The sequence below is a fragment of the Cicer arietinum genome, chromosome 5 (assembly GCF_000331145.2).
Source record: "Cicer arietinum cultivar CDC Frontier isolate Library 1 chromosome 5, Cicar.CDCFrontier_v2.0, whole genome shotgun sequence".
Taxonomy (NCBI): domain Eukaryota; kingdom Viridiplantae; phylum Streptophyta; class Magnoliopsida; order Fabales; family Fabaceae; genus Cicer; species Cicer arietinum.
In genome coordinates, this window is record NC_021164.2 from 23210485 (window position 1) to 23233524 (window position 23040).

The 23040-nt window shown below is 27.8% G+C and overlaps 1 protein-coding gene across 1 annotated transcript; it reads right to left on the minus strand.

Moving 5' to 3' along the window:
- Window positions 1-15095: 15095 nt before the first annotated feature.
- Window positions 15096-22009, minus strand: LOC101505551 (protein RETICULATA-RELATED 4, chloroplastic-like). The gene is made up of 8 exons (XM_004499877.4): window positions 21406-22009; window positions 19956-20024; window positions 18772-18903; window positions 18103-18156; window positions 17980-18024; window positions 16676-16809; window positions 15590-15715; window positions 15096-15496 (listed from the first exon to the last, which is right to left on the minus strand). Exons 1-8 carry the CDS (start codon window positions 21943-21945, stop codon window positions 15448-15450), a joined length of 1149 nt encoding a protein of 382 aa, XP_004499934.1. The 5' UTR covers window positions 21946-22009; the 3' UTR covers window positions 15096-15447.
- Between the last annotated feature and the right edge of the window lie 1031 nt (window positions 22010-23040).

Sequence of the window (23040 nt, forward strand, 5' to 3'; positions counted from 1 at the left end):
ATTCCATTCTAACTAGTCAAGTTTACGAGGAAACAATTATTTCCTCCATCTCATTTTAAATGCCTCATATACCATTTCTTTTTGTCTCAAATAATTTGTCATTTTACAATACCAATACAATATTAATTACTTTTTTTTTACTTACACTTATTTATTATATTTCAACTCATCAAATTTTCCCGCTAATTGCAATTAATGAAAATATTAAGTAAATGAAACATTTTATCATTGAAATCAAATCAAGTAGTCATCTTCTAATAAATCGTACATACTTCAAATAAGATATTTAAAATGAGACGAATGAAGTACTTATCTTGAAGAGTGATATTGCTTTTCATTGATGTGTCACCTTCTAAATCATACTTTCAAGCCTCTAAAACACATTGTCATTTTTATAATATTCTTTGATGTTTCTACACCAAACCAATAACGCTCATTACAATTACTAATTCATAAATTCTCATTAATCTCTCAATTTAATTGACACCTTCTAAATTATACTGTCAAACCTCCAAAACACATTATCATTCCCCTAATATTGTTTGATTTTCCCACTGCAAACCAATAATGTTGAAACATTTATCCATAATTATTATTTCATAAATTCTCATTAATCTCTCAATTTAATTGACAATGCATACCTGATACCCCCTTCAAAGTTCGATAGCCAACATGCTATATTGCCAACTCCAAAAGTTGTTTTTTAATTATCTATAGTATTAGAGTACAAAACAACATTTTATAGTTTGTAAATAAAAAAAAACTAGGAACAGTGGTTTACAATATAATCTATTCCAATATAGAACGAGATCTTTGAAGCTCCATTTGCAATATGTCTCAATCACATATTATCTAAAGTATTAGAGTTCAAAACAACAGTCATTATCATATTACCTATCACAAATTTATAGTATCACAATCATCAATCATAAATCATCACCATAACATAAATTTATAACATCACTATCATAAATCATACATTACATATAAACTTATATCATACAATACATCCATTTTTATTATCACTTTCACATAAACTCATACAATCAAATATATTTCACACATTAAACGAAATTAAATCAATCGAAACCTTATAAATATTTGTATTATATATTTTAATCTCACAATTCTCATATTTCCACGTTAATTGATTTATCTCTCAAAGGATCACCGTTGTAAGTAGCGAGCCCCAGATGAATCTTTGAAAAATACGATTTTTCTGTTTATCTCACAATATATTATACTCATGAATTCAAACACTTTCACCCATTGCCTTATTTCGACGCTTTCATAATACGAGTTCACAAGCAAAAATTATTTGTTTTTTGAATCCTTGTCCTTCAATCGATCTAACTCGATAGTTTATGGATAAACTTCAAAAATAAATTATGAGAACACACTCTAAAAGGATCAATTTAGAAATTGAATCAAGTAAACTTACCCTAAATCTGAAAGTAATCAGTGAATAATATCGTCATTATTCACACGGTTATTTTGGCGTTGATTTCACTCAAATTGAACTTATGATGAAGAAGAACGGTGCAAAATAACAAATTATATAAACAAAGAAGTCATATCAGAAATTAGGATGTACTAAAATTTGGATTAAAAAAAAAAGATTTATGGACAATCATAGGACATCTTCATCAATTTTCTAATCTATTTTAGTTGTTATATGTTTCCTCCGTGCCAGCTACTTTATTGGCCGCTTTGTTTTCTACTTTTTCTCTTAATATGTTTTTTCTCTCTTTTGTATTAGGTTATATTTGACATGTTGTTTTATTTTATTTATTTATTTATTTATTTTTAAACATATTTTGTTATTATATTTTATTTTTTTATAAGACCCAATTAATTATACACTAATTTTAATATATTTATCTGCCACTAAAATAATATCTTTCAAAATATCAAAATTAAAATGTTATTATATTTTGAGAATGGTTAAAATAAAAAAAAAAATATAAAATCAGTATTTTATATTAGCGACTAAATCAATTAAATTATTATAAAATTAGCACATCACAAAAAACACACATATAATAAAAATTAATCACAAAATTTATCATATATTCTAAAATAATTTTAACATCAAATTAATTATCTAAAATTATGTTTCATTAATAATATAGTTTATTAAAAAATTCGAGGTGTTACAAAACTCGGATACTTCTTATGTTGGTTGTTTGAAGTCGATACTTACTTTTGGAAAGATGAATGCCAATATGTATTTCCTCCTTGACGGTGACCCGTGAGAGGTACATAAGTTGATCTAGTAGTTGAAGATGCGAGTAAAACGGTGGAGTGCCGTTGGAGGCTTCACTATTTTGTTGACACTATTGTTAACTTTGTCAAGAAAATTCTTCACAAACATTCATAATGATGATCAGCTAGGTTTTGTTTGTAATCATAATAACTTGATTTATTGAGGAAGTTAATAAAAGAAAACTTTTTATTAGGTTTATTTTTGTTTTAAATAAAAATTATTTACCCATTTTTTCACATTTATAATTTCGTTAATTATCTTCCAAAAAATTGGAAGGTTATATATATATATATATATATATAATCTTTTTAATTAACAAATATTAGTAATGTTTAATCAATATTTTATGCTATCTATATTCTAATTTTACAATTTATGGAAACATTTGAATTTACATTTATATTTATATTTTATTTTTTACACCAAAAACACAATTTTTCAATTACTTTACGTATTCGATTGCATTTAAAATATTTACTTTTCTTTTTCAGAAAAATAATTTACTTTTTCATTCCAAAAATGTATTTCTCAACTATAAATGCATGAATGGGGACACCTTGTGTAATACTCAATATCATGTATCTAAAAAATCATATTAAAGACATACATCACAGTGTTTCAAAGACAATCTTATAGGTTCTAATAACATACACACATTAAATGTCATCGTAACTTCATGCAATATAATTTACAAAACATCCTCTGAGGTACCATTACACAAAATATAATACATCTTCATAACAAAATATCATCATCTATTCGCCCTGAGTTTGAGCTCGAGTCTTCATATTTGTTATAACACATAAAAATAGGGGTGTGATAATAATCTCAGTTCGTTCGTTAAAAAAAAAGGAAGGAAATTTCTTAAAAATTTATGTTTAGATAAATTTTTTTAACATAATAGGTTTTATCAAATTCTTAAAATTCAATCTTATCCATAAATCATGGACAAACTATCAAAATTATATCAATGTGAACCACCAAGATTGTGATCATTTTCCTCTATAAGGTAGCTCTTAGCAATGACCACAATAGGCGTCTTATATGTTGTTCCCTTACAGATGTTTCACTATTCAAACATCCTTGTATCTCATTGTAACGTTTTCAATCAAAATAATGCATATCATAACATTATGTTTATCAAACATTCCTCGTTATCAATCAAATTTCAATTTAATTGACTAGCTTTAACATAATTACTTTAAAAATAATACATAAAGTTAGTTCCAGATAAGAAGGAAGTTCCCGTAAGAGGGAAGTCCTATTAAGAGGAAAGTACTCGTTAGAGGGAAGTCTTGTCAAACGAAAGTTCCACACAAAGGGAAGTCTCAATTAGGGGAAAGTTCAAGATAGAGAGAAGTTTTAGGTAAAGGAAGTTCCAAACAAAGGGAAGTTCCATACGAGAAGTTCCAATAGGAAGGAAAATCTAGATAAAGGGAAGTTCCAATTAGAGGAAGTTCTAGACAGAGAGAAGTTTTTGTCAGAGGAAGCTTCAAAAAAAGGGAAGTTTTGGTTAGAGAAAGTTCCAGACAGAAGGAAGTTCCAACATAATCAAATTACAATGTTTAGAGGGAAATTTTAGAAAAAATCGAATTATAATATTCATAGACAAGATACGACAATTAACACCAGACAATCCACAATATTCAACACTCAATTTTTCAAATCAATAACAAACCAAAATTAACATAACATACATACAAAATGAATGAATTCCTGAAAAATTGAATTGACGTGCTAACAATACCTACATGCAAAACCTTACAATTTCCCTCATTCTCAATTTCAAAACCCCCATTATTTCAAGACCCCATAATTCAACTGAAATAGATGTTGAAATCAACCCATGAACCCACATGCAACATGAAAAATCGAGTATACTAGAAAAGTAACTCAAAATATTTAACAAGGAAGAATTCCTCCTAGTTCCTACTACTTCTGCCTCTACTTAGATGGATTGAATATGAAATTCCCAATTTTTATCTTTATCGTCTTTTGGTGGTTCTTTAGGGTACATGTGATACTAAAGTTGAAGGAAAAAACATGTGTGAGGTCAAATTGAAGAGAAAGAAAAACCAAATTTTACTTCCATGGAAAGAAGTTTTGTGAGGTAGACATAAGGAGAGGGAGATGGATGATGAACAGTAACAAAATCAAAGAATAAGTATAAATGTTGAAGGTTTGGTATTTTAGTTTCTTGATCAAGGACATACAAGGGGTTGAAGATGATGGAGCTTTTGGTTCCTCCATTTTAAGAAAAGAACAAAAGAATGCACAAGAAAGACGGGGAAACAGATGGTTGGAGGGAATGAAAGAGTTGGGCTGGTGGTGAAGGAAAAAGGGGAAATCTCAATGTGTGTATAGGTTGTGTGTGACGTGTAAGGGAAAAGATAAGAGTAGTATACGTACATCTTTCAACACTTGTCTTTGATAATACTACCGCTATTCTACCTCAATTCTAGAAAACAATATAAACTAAACATTACTAGTAATTAATTGTTATCACTTAACAACAAAATTAAGGGTTTAATTATTTTCTTAAGATTGTAATTATTTTTAAGGTAGTGAGAGGGGATGTTACACTTTGTTGATTAATCATCAATACTATATGAGATTAAATTCATAACAACCGCATATATATTTATATTTTCAGAAATCACTGCAACATGTCTCACACAACAATTTTAACAAAAGGAACAACAAATCATTCACAATAACATGTTAACAATGCATTTATTTCGACAAAAAATAAATAAACATTTCAGTATGTTATACACATAATAGCACATGTACAAGAATATACCATATATTCATGTAAGTGTTTGAAATTTTTATTTTCAAAATATGAAGTTAAATATAAAATTGCCGTTGCGCATCATCCACAAACAAATGAACAAGTTGAACTCTCAAATAGAGAGATCAAAAGAATCCTAAAAAAAGTTGTAAAAGCTTCCAAAAAAGATTGGTCTCTCCATTTAATTTATTTATCTACACCAAAAATATAATTTTTAAATTATTTTATAGATTTTTTTGCATTTAACTTATTTACTTTTTCTTTTTCATAAAAATAATTTACATTTTAATAAAAAAATATATTTATTTTGACTGATATAAAAAATTATTTATATATTTATCTGTCTAAGGTGAATTAAATATTATCTTTATATTTAATATATCAATCTAAAATAGATAATATGGTCATTGTGATATCTGACTATTTTCCTATATAAGAACACATATATACTCTATCATATGTACCATTTTCAATACAATATAATACAATATGAATACTAAAAAGATTTCTACTCTCACAATGGTGTTTTTATTGGCTTTCTTTGTTATTGCATCAGGTACGAAATAAATTATTAAATTAGATAAAATTTTAATATTTAATGTTGTATTTTTTCACTTCAAACTAGTTTTTCTTTTAAGTTCTCACTTACATATAACAATTATTTCATGATCACGTGTATTATTTGGATGTCTAGATTTGTGTCAAGAATCCGAAGGAGCAAGTGGATACTATTCAGGTTACGCATGTAAAACAGATGCAGTATGTCTACCCAATTGTCCTAGAGGACAAATTGGAAAATGTTTGAATGGGAAGTGTTGGTGTATGGACTATCCACCAAATGCCTAAAATATTCCTAATGTTTAATACTTCAAATTTCAAATTAAGTATTGAAATATTGGAATGCTCTCATAGTTTATGGGATCTAGTAATATGTCCAAATAAAAAGTCAATAAGAAATAAATATGTTATTGAGTTATAAAATATTATCTTATAAAAGTTACATAAAAAGTTTAAATTATTTATCTTTCTTTATTATTATAAAATAGTAAAGATGCATTTTAGTTTCTACAAAAATATATGAAAACTAATGTAATCTCTAAAAAAATAAATAATATTTATTTATTATGAAAATACACTTGGATAATTTAATCTATATATGAACAATATTTAAAAATGGAACAATTAAGTCCCTAATAATGATTAAAAATGACAATTTGACCATTTATAATAATTAAAATAAAAACATTTTGAGTTGTACAATATTAAAAGGTCTCTAAATAATTAATTATTCTACATAGATACATCATTGTTATTAGGAACTAAATAATGTGTAATTCGATTTTGGTACAATGCAGATATCAATTTTTGGATATGTTATTGACATTTTTTAATTTTAAAATTTTATTGATATTTAATTGAATAATCCTTTTTATTGAGTGACCTTGTTTGAATATTAAAGAAAAAATATTAATAAAAAAGAATGAGTTGTTGAAAAAAATTAGTTTGATACCTTTTGTGTTACAAGAATAAAACTATTTATTTTCAATTATTGTTCATAACCTAATTATTTATTTTTTGTGACAGTAGTTCAAGTAGGATTAATTTACCCACATTCTTTTTAGAGACTTAAAATTGCTTTAAGTTTTCTCAAATACCTAATATGGTCTCACAATTTTTCTATGTTTTAAAATGGGCTTAATTTCGTACTATTATTGTAACTAATAAGATTTTTTTAGTCAAATATAATTGGTATTAATATCCTTTTATTATTGGCTTGTATAAATGAATTTCACCAATCCGATAAACTATAACTAAATCCTTCTGCTTTGCGGGTTACTAGCCAACTCCAAGAAATTGATTTAATATGGTTTAGTGCACTATTTTAGTCCTCTTATAAGGGGTGGGGAATAGGCCAATAATTTCTACATTTCATCAACTAAGGGGCGACATATAGGCCAATAATTTGTTTTAGTTTATCCTACCGTGCTTTTTCGGATCTTAATCAACTAAGCAGTAGGGGTGGACAAAGTTCAGTTCTGAACTAAAACCGTTTAAAAATTGAGCTGAATTGGTTTTTAATTTGAAAAAACCAAACCGAATCAGTTTTTAGTTCAAAAAATCAAACCGAACCGTTTTATAAATTGGTGCACCGATTTATTATTTGAACCGAACCGAACCAGTTAACTTAATTTTATTTATTTATGCAGGTCAAATTTTACATAACTACCCCTAATTATTTCTAAAAAAAAAATTCAGTTCAAGTTTTTCGAAATAAAACCGATTCGGTTCAGTTTTTTGAACTGAAAACCAGTTCGGTTCAGTTTTTTCAAACTGAAAACCGGTTCGATTCGGTTCTAGTTTTATAAAATCAGTTCGAAAACAATTCGGTTCTCAATTTTTATAAACTAGTCCAGTTCAAAAATAGTTCAGTTAAGTTTTGCAGTTTGATTTAGTTTTTGGTTTTTTTGAGCACCTCTACTAAGCGGTGGCGTCTAGACCAATAATTTCATTAAATCTTTCAACAATTCTTCTTCTCTAGACACTCATAAATTATATTACTTGAAATAACCTTCAAGAACAAATCTAAACCACTATCTTGAAGATGAAGACCACCTCTCCAACCATCAAAGATATAAAATCTAAAATAATTGCCACCCTAGAACCTAGAAAGAAACCCCTTTCAAGACCTTCGACGTGAAGTTGACCAATACCACCTCGATTGCTCACTTCTAAAATAATCATCCCAACAATAGATATTTCATTATTGTTGTTTCTCATTCAAAACTAAAAAAACACATTAGACTTGAACCAACATAAAATTTTAATCTTTTTTGTGATCTTGCATGAATGAACCATAATGAATAAATGAAACAATTCTTCTAAAAAATAATGGTACAAATCACTATTTAAAGAATCCGAGTTAGTTAGTTAAAAACTGATTCTAAAATGCATGTCAATAGATTACTCGCCTCTGAGTCAACTCATATCTTAAACATCCCATCACGCACCCAAATCTCTTTGAAAATGGGATTGTTAACAATAAGTTTTCCTCACTTGATAATTCATTGAATTGCAAGCTATCATATACTAGTTGATTGAAATTTTTCTCTCTTTTAACTGCGGCTCAACATGAGAAAAAACTTCATGTTTCACATTCTAAACACCTTCCACCCAACTACTTGCAACACACAATGTCACAATATTGTTCTTCGTCCTTATGTTTTTAGACAGTTATGATAGAGCCTTGTATTCAAATCGCTTTCTCCAATCCATTTATACCTGGATTAAGGCTGCCTTCATTTCCAAAAATCTCATTAAGTTCGTTCAAATCTGCCACAACTTTTTGAATGAACAGATCAATATGGTCAAAGATTTATTTGTTCCTAATCTTGATTTTTTTTCTTTCAACACAATTTTTTTCCATCTTTCTAAATGAAAAGATTTTCAATTATTCTCCTAGCTTATTTATATCAATTGAATAACATCACACCCTTATGTGCCACATCATAGTATTTGTGCCTTCATAAGCTTTACAATTCATCCTACATCTTCAATTTCTCAATTTAGCTTTTGCATCTCACACATCATATGCATATGTTGAAAACCCACAACTTCTCATGAAAATAAACCTATCATCTTCTCACTACAATTCAACTTTTACTTTTCCTCCATTTCTAACTTTAATATCCATGCATATTTGTTGGTAATAAAATATGCCCTATTAATTATCTCATCCTAAATATATCAATTAACATTTGTAAATACGAATTATATCTCACAAAGTGCTTATTTCTTGAAAAATTTGTGACTCAATCAGATAAATTTCTCTACTCTTGTAGAATTAACTATAAATTATCCACACAACTAGACAAAACACCTATATATATATATATATATATATATATATATATAGTCAATTCCATATAGAAGTGCATCGTGGCCAACCCCAAAAAATGAGATAGCGGGTTGCGGGATACCGAGATGTTATAATGATCATGCAGTATATAATTTCAGATGTGGCATTGATGGCAAATAACACCCAATGTTGCCTACAACAACAAAAATGTGGTTGGCAATTTTGTTTACACAACTGATAAGTATCATAAATTAAAATAAAATAAAAAAGATATAGATAAAGAATATCTAATTACCCTGAATTATATGACGCAAGAAACAGCTTATCCTTCTCTTTATTTTCCAAAAGTATATCAACAACATATTTTTTTACGTTAACTAGATCGAGTTTAAACATGGATGGCTTATGGGGAGATAAGAATGAAAATCTATCTGTTAATTTGTGCATGCGCACCAACTTTTCACACAAATACCTTCAATGAAAATATCAAATTAGATTAATTACCAATAAATGTGACAGTGATGCATTTAAAAGTAACTTTTATCATAAATAAAGTATTTTACATTACCTAATAATGTATATGTTGATGACAGTAGCACTCATCCCAATACAACTATATATATATATATATATATATATATATATAGGTGTGTGTGTGTGTTGTTTTGTGTTTAAGACACTTTATTGGGTATCAAAGACAAAAAAAAATTGGAATCCAGACATCTCGACACATTTGAAAAGCACATATTTTGAGTTTGAAAAATCGAATTTATATGTAAGAAAGAACTCAGGTACTGACATTTCTATTTCATTCTATTAAATTTTCATCATACATTTGGTATTCTTTATATTAATTTATAGCTTCTGTCATTCAAAAAATTTGTAGCTTATGTATCAAATAAATAAAAAATCTATTTTCATTTACAAATATGATACGGCCTTCAAACATAACCCTTTTCATGTTTAATCGATTCAATATTAGAGGGTCCAAATCCATCTAACATCTCACTCAACCATAATAAAATATACAAAAGATTGCAATTTTGATTTTTATAATAGTTAATAAACAATTTTTTTTATAAATGTATTTGATAAATAATTGAATTTTACTATAAATAAAACGTTTCAAGTTCCACAAATAAATATATCAATACTAAATTAAATTTGAAAATTCAGTTATCCTTAAATTTATTGTTTTTGTTTTAATCTTCCTTTACAAATTTATAATGATATATTCAAAATCACTATTAATAGCTAAACAAATTAGTAGTTATATAAGTTTTATCATGTTACAAAAAAAAATATTTTTATCAGATTTTAGACCCAAAATCTTATTTTTAAAACTCTGCGATGTTACTCACTAACCAAGCAATACCTTAACTCAAGTGATTGTGAAGAATTTAATTTTTATTCACAAATTAATAATGACATATTCAATATTATTATTAATAGTTAAAATATATTTTTTTTATAACTAAAAGTTAGTAAATTGATGGTTATATTAGTTTTATCATGTTACCCAAAAAATATTAGTTTTATTATATTTTGGACCAAAGAACTTATTCTTAAAACTCTTTGATGTCTCTCTCACTAACCAAATTATACCTTAATTCAAATATGTATTCATTGTAATTTATTAGCTATAAACACCAATAAAGTATCATTTAACTTGCACTAACAAAAAAAAAACAATATACTTTCAACAAAACAAAGCTAACAAATTAATGTTATATCTCTAAAAAATGGAACTCTAAAAGTCATTACGAAAGTGATTGTGTAGGATTAGTTAAGAAAGCATACCAACTAATTAGTTGTATTTACAAAAGTGTTTCTTTAATGATTCAATTTCTTTCTATTTAAACAATAACCTCATTTTATCAATATAAATAAATAGGTTATTCTATTTTAGAGGATTTCAGTTCTTTTTCTCTATTTTTTGTTATTAATCTTTTTATTTTATAATAATATTTTTAGGATACTGCAAATAACTAATACAATTGAAATGTCAATTTATCACGATTGTTTCTTTGCACTTTCAATTTTCCTTTAAAATATATTATTCGATTTCAATTCTCTAATTTCAAGTTCACAATATATTTGATTGTATCCAATTAACAAACACTATATCACTATTAGTTACAAATGCTCAAATGTTCTCCAACGTAAGCAATTATGACTATTTTTTAAACTAAAAACAGTTGAGAAGTAACAATGGTGCAAATAAACCAAAATTTAATGTGCAAACAAATAAATAAATGATGTTTGTGAAACAAAATAATTTTCATTTCGTGATAGCATATTTAACATTATTAGTTACATATATAATAATTTGGCATATATAACATTATTAATTACAAATGTTCAAAGGTTATTCAACGAAAACAATTATGGTTAAGTATAACAAATAATTTGACATATATAACAATAATGTAAGCACACCAAAATTTAATGTGTAGACAAATAAATAAATTATATTCATGAAAAAAAAAATCGTTTTTATTTCAGTTGGGATATTTAAAATTTTAATATTCTCCTAAATTTTGAAGTTGACAATTAATTATATTGTTAGCTCTACTAGACCTTTATATTTTTATTTTATCTATTTTTGTAGTGAAAAATAATCATACATTAATAATGCAAAAATTACATATACACGTATAAATATATATCAACACCCGTGCAACGCGGGAGTCACAATCTAGTAATATATTAAAATAGACTCTCACGACCTATAAAGACATGTCATCAACACATTGTGCTACTTCGTTCGAATATTGTCACCTCAGCAAAAATATGATGTGACACATCTAACAAGCATTATTTCTCCTTCTTATTATTCTATATTTGCAATTCGTTTTAGCACATTATATATGCTTAACACACATTTTATTATTACTATTTTTGCATTTAATATTTTGTGGAACTATTCATATGCCATAAGTTTCAAATTACAATACAATAAATATTAACTATTCGCTCTTGCATCATTAGTGATAACGGTCATTCCTATAATTTTAACTCTTAATTAATATATTAAGTCATTTTAAAGGCATGTCAACTACAATTAGTAGAAATTATTTTATATCATATATTGTTTATGTTTATCTGGATATTGTGAGGACTGGACCTAGCCCATCTTGGGTGAACCAGAATATATCATTAATCTTCTTATTTCTATCATTATTTAATTCTCATTCACTATCACAAATTACCTATAAATAATTTGTTTTATGCGTTTTTAACTTACCCAAAACATTCTGAATTTTTATTTGTAACCAAGATTGATCTTGAGTTAATTTAGGATCACAATTCAAACCCCTCCTTGTGATTATATTGCTACTTCAATGTTGGCATGTGCATAATAATGCTAACGTGACATATTATAAAAGTAAAATATTTTCATATTTTATCCTTTAAATTTTGGAAAATATATTTATGGTCCTCGAAGTTTAAACTAGTTTTTGTCAAGGTCTAATCTTCATCTTCTTCCCACTCTTCATCATCTTCCTCGTTACCATCTTCCTCATCCACTCCATCTTTAAAAAACCTAAAAAAAAAAAAAAAAAAAAAAAAAAAAAATTTCAATAGAAAAACTCAAAACATCGGGCATGTGAATTAGAGAAAAATAAAAAAAAAACATCATTCCAAGGAAAATTAAAAAAAATGAGTTGTTATAAATAAAGAGAAATTCCCTGTAAATAAATGAGTTGTTCAGCCAATTTTTAATATTCTTCAAAATATTTTTTTGTACAATCTAGTTGTATAATTTATTTTTGTTTTTATGGGTTTCAAGAATGATTTTTTTATTGTAAATGTCACGTAGGTTTTAAAAAAGATTTTTTTATGGGAAAAAATAATTTTTTTATAGGAATGCACAAATTAGTTTTTGATTTTATTTTTGTTTTTATGGGTTTCCAGAAGAATTTCTTCATCCATCTTCATCGATCTCCAATCATAATTGAAAGAGGTTTACAATTCCAAACTATATGTTATTTATTTTTCTAAGAACACAAATTGAAATCTTCATTTTCTTCGTCATCAACCTTTATCATCTTCATCATAAACTTAAAAAAAAAAGTTAGAAAATTCATATTAAAAAAAAAAAAGAAAATCTGAAGCTAAAACCTAAAATATCTAGAAATGTGAATCTCAGTCTAGAACAATATGTTTTATAGTGGAAGATAACAAAAATAAAGAAATAATTACAGTTCAAATGAAATATAACTTAAAGGATCAATTTGAAAAAATAAAAAAATATAGAAGACCAATCTAAGTATTGTGTGAAACTTGAAGGACCGCAATGTGTTTTGTTTTTATTGCTCAAAAGAGTTCTAAGAACTTTTTTTTACAATTTTATTATTTTAAAAAATGTAATTAATTTTTTTTTACCTCATAAGCATCATTATGCACACACTTTGTAATGGCCATATGACATTTTTTTAACGAAACTAACAGCAAATGACATTTCTACAAACAGACAATAACATAAAGACTAACGTCGCAAATGAGATTCCACTTAAAAGACTAGTTGGAAAGAAAAAACATAAAATGGCTTATCCCGGAATTTGACAAACATAAAAGACAAATTGTAATTTAGCTATAACAAAAATATTAGTAAAAAAATTGTAAGGGTCCGTTTGGTTTAATAGAGGTGAGGGGAGGAGTGAGATTTTAATGGGGGGAAGGGGAGAAGACATATAGATATATTTGATTCAAGAGAGAGAGAGATGAAAGATGAAAGATTTTAAATTGTTGTGTTTACTGCAACATAAATTTTTTGACCTCAACCCACATTTTGACCCCATTTTTTTAAAGTTTGTATCCAATCCAAACCAACCCGTTTAAATCTAATAATGTTTGATTTAGGTAGCAAATTTGACATTTTGAACTCACAAATCCAACTCATTGTTGTAATAATAATAATAATAATAATAATAATAATAATAACAATAATAATAATAATAATAATAATAATAATAATAATAATAATAATAATAATAATAATAATAATAATAATAATAAATAATAATAATAATTATTATTATTATTATTATTTTTATTTATCTATTATTTATTGACTTACAACTATAATTTAGTTGCCGCTATCTCTCTTTTCTAACAATTTTTTATTTTTAATTTTTTTTTTATGTTTTTTTCTTCTTTATCTATTTGAGGGTGATTTAGGATTACTTTTTAGTATAGAATCACCTTATCAAGTTTTTTTATTCCTTCATTTTAAAATAAGTGAGTTTTAACATAGATATAATTTTTTTTTGTGTTTTATTTTTGATTTTGTCGTCTGAATGCGATATTTATTTGTTAGTCATCGTCTAAGTGCAGTGTTCACAATGCAACAAATTGGTTATGTTGGTACCATACTTTAAGTAAGGGGCTTACAAATGCTATTACCAAATTCATCATTCTCTTAGCCTTATATATGACTTGTCAACATGTGGTTGTATTGACCATGTCAAAGAACGAACACCAACAAATATTTTTTTTTCTCGAAGATTAATTGAATTTAACAATGTGGATTTTGCATTATTTTTGACAATCGACCATGTGTGAAAGAAATTAGTTTGATTGTTAGAATTAAGATTTTGGTTTGATTTTTTTTCATTGACTTATGAAATTTTTACGTATATTATTGACATGTTTTTTTACCTTTTTAATTAGTTTTAATATCAAAATATGAATAAAGAATATTCTAACTCATGATAAGTTTGTTTGTACTATTCTTGTATTTGAATAAAAGTTATTTATATGTAAAACAAAATATTTCTCATAATAACATAGGTGAATTATAATCATCAATCCTCAACTATAAAGAAAAATATATATATTTATTATTATTATTTTTAAAAATGCATCATTTATTAAGAAAGAAGAGAAGGAGAGGCTTCCGTCATTAAAAAAGAAAAAAAATAAAAAAATAAAAACAGGAGAAGACTCCTTTACAAATTACAACAATTAGCTCCAAATTAAAAGAGGTTTCCTCCAATCAAATATGAACAAAGAATAAGTAGATCTCCTTAGCTAAAACGTGGGCCAACTATTCTTATTCTTAGATACACGAGAAAAAGAAATATAAATAAATATTTTCTTCAGGAGATTGACCTCAACAAAGAGAAGACTCAAGTCTTACACACATTGTTCCAAACAAAGTAAACAATTGCAAGTATCATGGAATATGTATTGAACTGATGTTGTTAATGAGTTACATATCATGGAATTTGATTTTACCAAACAAAGTAAACATTTGCAAGTAATTGCCATAATTGTATAATAAACTTAGAGACTCAACTTTATGAGGAAACTTGTACTAATCACCATTGGTATTGCCATGTGTTGTGGTCAACTATACAAGATGGTGACTATGCCACACACAAATCAGCATTTTTTTCAGAAACAATATATGCAAGGGAACAAATTTAAGAACCAATCATTCACACAAATATACTCATACTTTGATCAATTGAACTCATGACTATATATATATATATACACACACACTGTGATGTATAATAATGATTAACTCTTTATCTTCTGGACTCCAACCCATCTAGCAAAATCCACCCACCTATGCAAAAATATGTACCAAATAATGAGAAATGACAAGAATTTAATGAACTTTAGTTCATAAATATTAATTGAACTAAATAAATAATCTTACAATAGTGATCCCCAATAAGTATTGGCAGTTCTAACAGTGAAATATGCTGCAGTTAGTATAAGCTTGTTTCGACGTAGCAACGGTTCAAGAATCCGTTGCTCAATAATTCCTGCAAGTACTTGGTACCTGATCACATAGACTATTATAATTCTTCATAGAAATCATTGATGGGAGAAATGTATAAAAAAGTATAACATAGAAATTGTATCAATAATCTTTGAATAGATTCTTTTTTTTTTATGACATGCAGAGAATGTATCATTGTCTTTTTCTTCTTTGCAAGAGATTTGATGCATTGATTATTTTCTATTATCTTCATAGCAAAATTGAAAAGGCTTAGGTATGTTTTTTGTCCTTGTGAATATACAATTTTTTGCTTTTAGTACATATAAATTTTTTTCTTTGTTTTTATTCCTTGCAAAGATACCACTATTTGCTTTTGATCCTTGTTATTTTTTTATAGTTTATAAAATTTGTTCATGTTGAAATTGGCCTTTGAAATATGTGTAATATTTATTTTAGTTCTTGTGTAGTCTATGTTTATGGAACTAAAATAAAATACTTTACATATTACAAGGTTCAATTTAAACATAAATAAATATTTATGAGATTAAAACAAAATAATTAGGATAAAAAAAAATGATGTATTTATAAAGAGTAAAAATAAATATTTTTTACACAGAAGAAAAACAAAATGTAGTACATTTGTAAGACCAAAAACATATTTACAAAATGAAAATTAGCCTCAATCACTTTTTTCTATCTAAAAGTAGTCTTACATAATGGAATCCGATCTCAATTCTTAACTTCCAATCAAAACCTCTGCTAGGTTAAAATACAGATTCGAATTGCATGCAGTCTTGCGATCAGAGTTTTTTGGGTTTCCGATCTCGATCAGACGGCCAAAAAACTCTCAATTGTAGGACTGCATGCAATCTTGATCCTTAAAACACTAGCTATATATCCTCAAGACGTACCCCTCAACAGTTTGAATAAGTATATATATATGCACAAGAATATTTGATGTGTATAAATGATAAACTTTAAAGAATATTCATAGTACTTTGTTTAAGAACAATGGAATACCTGAGGTTGCTAACTACTACCATGTAAATACCATATGCTACACTTGTTGATATAACAGGTAAATTCTCAACAGATAATGCTTTGTTTATAGCCTTCTGTGCATTTATCAATGCATTTGTTATACTTATACCAACCTGAAAAAAGAATTGCAACCACTCATGTTACAAATTCATTGATTCTATAATTTGTTTTGAATTTTATACAAAAACTCTAGTATTTATGTTGAAGTTATGGACATAGAACACAAGATAAATCCTACGTCAACTTACTTGGTTATTGCAGCACATTGAAGTTCACCGCATGATATGCTTGGAATGTTTTTCCATATATATATATATATATATATATATATATATATATATATATATATATATATATATTATATATTTATATATAGTGATCGAGATCCAATTATATATATATATATATATATATTATAATTTTAGATGTTGATGGCGATTCATCCATTAAATAGAGTATTTGAACTTATTTGGATTCACTTATTTGAGCGTATCTACTGGCATAAGCATTTATAAGACAGTTTGGGATAGCTTATTGAAACAGTTTATGACATGCTTATAATTTGTTATAAAAATAGTTTATATAAAAGCACTTATATAATAAGCGCTTATACTCTAAAAGTTTAATTAAGTCGGGTATCCACACAGGGTCTAAGCCAAGAAGGAAAAGTGTAATGACTTATGCGCTACTTGTGTTGTGGATTAAGTTTAATAGAAGACACTTTCTTCTTGGGAAAATATACATGTCTGCATCATATGTTCTCTATGGAAATTGATGCCATATCTGAACTGAAAAACATATTATTTTTAACAGTGACACTAATGGCTACATGCAACTGTCTCTAGTGAGATTTGAACTCCATTTCTTGAGGTTACGAAATCAAGGTCTTACCACTGAACTGACATCTCAAGGACATGACATATCTAAACTAACCCAGCTACATAATCTTAATACAAGCATCTATAAAAAGTTATACTAGACACTAAGAAGCAAAGTGAAGCATGGTATAATAGTTAGTCAATTTTTGATTAAAATGATAGCTTTACCTGTATTCTATATAACCATTAAAAACTCAGTCTAATTATAAGAATGAAAATGATAGAATAAATACCACATAAACTAGTAGTTTCTCTTTCAATGTATTTTAATGAAGATGAATGGAATTCAATATGCAAGAATCATGAACAAATGTCACAGCAGCAGATAATTTTTTTAAGAATCAACCAAAAAGTTAGAACAGACTAAAAAGGTAATTTTGTAAAGAAAGTAAGGTGCTGGTTTACCAGTGAAGCACCGGTTCCAACTACGAATAGCTTTGCTCCATTACGCTGCATATGAGAGATGGAGATGACCCTTACTTATATGGAAATAACTATTTGACTTGGTTTAAATGACCCAACACATACCACTATAGCTCCTATTCTTTGTAGAAGTGTGTATGATGTTCCTGCCAAAGCCACCTGTTGAGAAAATGAAAATTTATTAACATCTGATTTGTTTGGATAAACAACTTAATTAAACGCTTATAGTATAAGTGCTTATGTATAATTAAGTTTTTTCTGTAACAAAAGATAAAATAAAGTCAAATTGTTTGTATATAAGTTATAAGTTGTTTTCATAAGCTAACCTAGAGAGTTTATATTAAAATAAACTGAAAACAACTTATGGACATATCATAATCTGTTGCTATAAGCTCTCTCTAAAACACTCTCACAAGTGTTTTTATCAGTAGATAAGTTCAAATAAGTCAATCCAAATAGTCCCATATATCAACTATATCTAGTGTTGTCAAATAGCCGATATAGTGGCGCTATAAAGCTATAGCATAGAGAAATTTGAACAAATCTCTATTGCCCCGTGATATGCTATTTATTACAAAGTGTTGTCAAAAAGCCGCTATTACATAACTATAGCACTGTAGCATAATGAAATTTGAACAAACTGCTATATTTTACGATCTGCAATTGACAAGATTAACTACATTACAGTTAAAAATTCCTTATCAGAAGTATAAAAAAAAAAAAGCTTTATACTGAATGAAAAAAACGACATTCAAAAATGTAAAGAGTCTTAACCTGAAAAGCATTTTCAGGACAGCCATAGAAGAATTTGGCAATCAGTCCAGCACTAACTGCAAGAGGAGGTTTAAGAGAAACAGTGGGAGCAGGAACCCACACAAGTACAAAACCTGTCACAATGCCTGTTACCTAAGATAAATTAACAAACTGATTAAGAGTACAAGAAGTTAAAGCAAATATGATCAAAACAAAGTGGAAAATGTGACATCAAGCAGATTATAGAAATGAAAAAGGATAAATGAAGGGTCTTTGTGGCTCACATAGTGTCACTTACAATAATGCATGCTACCACTTAAGGAAACAAATTCATCTATGTAGCATCGACACTTCAAATTGAAGGTCTGTTTAGTGTTTGACATAACATGACGCTGACATATGTAGTTACATTCAATTATGTGTTGGTGTATGTGTTTGTGCTTTGTAGAAGTCCATTAACAAATGCTACTGTGCATAAGAAGCTTACCAAAATTAATCCTACTTAAATGAGAACTTTGTGCAAGCTATGTACCTTGTTCTTCAATAAATGTATCAGTCATTAGTATAAGCTATATAAATATGTAAATCAAGATTTATTTATCAATTTCATTTTGGAAGGAAGAGGGAGAATCATGCAGATGTCAGGTTGAACTATCTAGGTAAATGACTAATATCAAATTATTAAACACCTCCAAATTACTAAGCACTTGAACTGGTCAGTTCAATTCATGCTAATTTTGAAATTTGACCAACTAGCATAAGTTACATGCAGTTGGCAGTAGAATTTCCTGAAAATGGCATATGCCCTTGTATCCTATTTTGATTTAATACAAAAAGCAACATTTGCAGCCCTATCACAAATGTTCATGTACAAATCATAAATATATATGAAATAACTATATATTCTCTCTGCATGGTTCTAAACTGCAGTTATGGCAGTTACACTGTGAACCATGATATTGAGGAAAAATGCGGCATCAATTGCAATTTCAGACCACAAATTTTTAGAACTATGCTCTTGTGTGATCCAAGTGAAAATCCGGAGTCAGCAAGTTAAAGAGAGATTTTCAAATATTTTGATCATCCTAATAAGTAATAACATAATGAACCTTGATTCGGAAAGTGATAAGCTGGAAAAAGTTGTCAAACTCCTATGTTTGATAACTAAAAGAAAGACGAAGAATATATCTTATTGATAAGCATACCACATTAGCAACAACAAAATCCATCTCCTTTGTGAAATTTTCTTTACGCCGCTTGAATTCGGCAGCAGCCTGAAAGCACACAAGATATCAATTGGAATACCTGATCTATTATAACCTGGAGCACCATTAGATGAAAGAAGAATCAGGATGATTTGAAAAACTGTAACAAGATTTAAAATAAAACAACCCATTAGTTCACATTCATAAATCAGCATTGGTTTGTGACTGAATCTAATTACAAACTGTCAATCCAAATAACTTGATATTAGAAAGAACTTACCTAAATGTCATTTTAAAGTTTTTGGAGATGAAATTAAGTCAAATTTAACAATCAATCTCTAACACATTTCACCAGAAAATAACTTGCTTGAAGCAGAACTGTAATGATAATTCAATTATGCTAATAAAATCAATTGTCACCATTCTTTTGTTTTCATGGCTAATTTTCAAGAAAATATCACGAACAAGAAACAATATTAAGCAAAGAATGGTATGCAAAAACATCATTATACAGATAAATTCCAACTATGTTGTCATCTCAAACTCATCAAACCAAAAGGGATAGATCCGCCAACTTATTTTTCTATAAATAGAGTGAGGCAAGATGACCCTCTTTCCCCCCCTTTTATTTTACAGTGCAGAAGATGTTCTTAGCCGAAATGCTAGTGGAATGTAGTACTATGAAGCCAACTACAAGTTTTAAATATTTCACCACTCTTAGTCATGCGTCATATGCCAATGATGCTTTAGTGTTTTACAAAGGCATCAAAAAAAGAATTTGGAGCTGGTGGAGCTCTATAGCCAAGCTAGTGGTCAATATCTAAGCACAAAAAAAATGCAGATTCTATTCTTATCACATATATATCTTATATTCTAAGAAACTTATATCTCTAGTTTTCTTGGTTTTGAGCACTGTTATCGACTGCAGCTAGCAGACCATGGCAGAAGGCCAAAAATCCGCCATTTTAAGCTACTATATCAGTCATAAAATGCAATTGCACCGTCATTTTTCGCAAATTTTCGCAAATTGACCATGGCTGTTGTCCAAAAATCTGCCGCTCCAATCGAATTGGTGCCACATGACCGATATTTGACAACAACGGTTTTGAGCAAGTCATCTTCCATTTGACATTCCAATTTAACAAGAAACAATCTTAATCTTAATTCCACTCATAATAATATAATTAAAGAACACAATGATAGCAACATAAGCTTTTTTCTAAAGAGCCTAACAGCGAAACTTACACACATTTAATGTGGAGAAAGAGGGGTATCCTATATTTGAACCCGCACCCCATCATATCAAATGTTCCTAAAAGTGTCATCTGAGTTGTACTTACCGGACATATCAACATAATTTCAATAGGATATAAACATGGGAATTGGCAAAAAAAACATTAACATTGATCACACAATGTATGAAATTGTAATTGTAATAATGGAAATAAACCTTGGTGAAGATGACAACAACACATTCCATAACAAGCTTGGACAAAAACAAATCATCAGCCAACAATCTTTCCTTAAACCCTCCAAATTTTAACAACCACCTAAACACAACTGATTCCTCCAACTCAAAAAACCTCCGCACTATCGAACCCGGCACCCGTCCCGCCTTAACAGCAACCGCCAAATCCGCCGGAAAACTCTCCAGCGACCTTCTGGCCTCCGCCATAGCCACCATTGCCTCTTCCCAATTTCTGTCCCTTTCTTCCTCTTCACCGCCCCCACCCTCGCCGCCGCCGCCACCTCCGTTCCCCGAAAACCCACCGCTATTTCCGGATGAGAAAGTGGCGGAAACCGGAGAACGGAGCAAATGAGTGGGGGGAGAGTAATGATTAAGCTTGGAAGAGAAGAATGTGAAAATTCCATGGTGGGTTGTGATGGTGAAAGTTTGTAAAGAGGAATGAGTGTAGAAGTTGGTTTGAGTTTGATGGTGGTGTGAGAATAAGTGTGTTGAAGAAATGTTGGAGAAGGAAGCCATAGCCATTTTGAGAGGAGAGAGAGAGAGTAGTTGGTTGGAGACGGTTAAAAATAGAGGGAGATTGTTGATAAGATAATTTGAAAGGATTTTAAATGGATATATATTGTAATGGTTTTATAACTTTTTTTTTTCAGCTTAATAATATCATTATATTTTCATATTATATTGTAGTAAATTTAGTAATGGAGAGTTTTTGAAAAGTTTTAAAGAATTTTATTTATATAGATGATTAGTGAAAAAAGTTTTTATACTGTCAATTAATTATAATTGTTGGATCATTAGTAATATTTGATTTTTGTTATAACAATTTATTAAATCACTGATATAATTGATCATAATTTTATAATTGTATAAAATTTATTACATTGACGGTGCATACAAATTAAACTTAATTTTAAAAATCAATAGGATTTATTTAGAATGTTAAAAATCAGATGATTATATTTTTAAATTTAAAATAGGAATTAAAATTGTATGTAAATGAAAGTGTGGCTAAAAAAATGTTTTTAGACTTAATTATTAAGTGCAAAAATATACAATGTCAAGATGAGGCTTTTTTTTTTTTTTTAAGTTTAAAATAAAATTATTTTAATAAATTATTATATTTTTGTTTACATTTTATTTTTCAAACGTTTTAGAATGAAAAATCATTTCTTAAATTATTACAATTGATTTCATTAATATTTTTAATCGATTAGAAAATCAATCTATTAATCTTAATTAAAATAATATTTATTTTAAATAAGATTTTATTAATTTTAGTTTTAAAAATAATAACATATATAATGTCACAAACTCAAAGCATATGTGCACGTGTGACTTTTTTACTAAGTAATTTTTATTTTTATTTTTTTTAGGCTTACGATCTTACTCTTGGGTGAGCTATGTCCCATTTAGACCATTCTTGCAACTCTAATTTTTGGATTACGTCTTCTCTAACAAGTTTCTCTTCTCAATTATGTCTTCTCTAACAAGTTTTTTGTGTGTGAAAGTGTTCTAATTAGGGGTGTTCAAAAAAACTAAAAATTAAATTAAATTGCAGAATTGATCTGAATTGAACTGTTTTTAAATTGAATTGATTTATAAAAATTGAGAACCAAA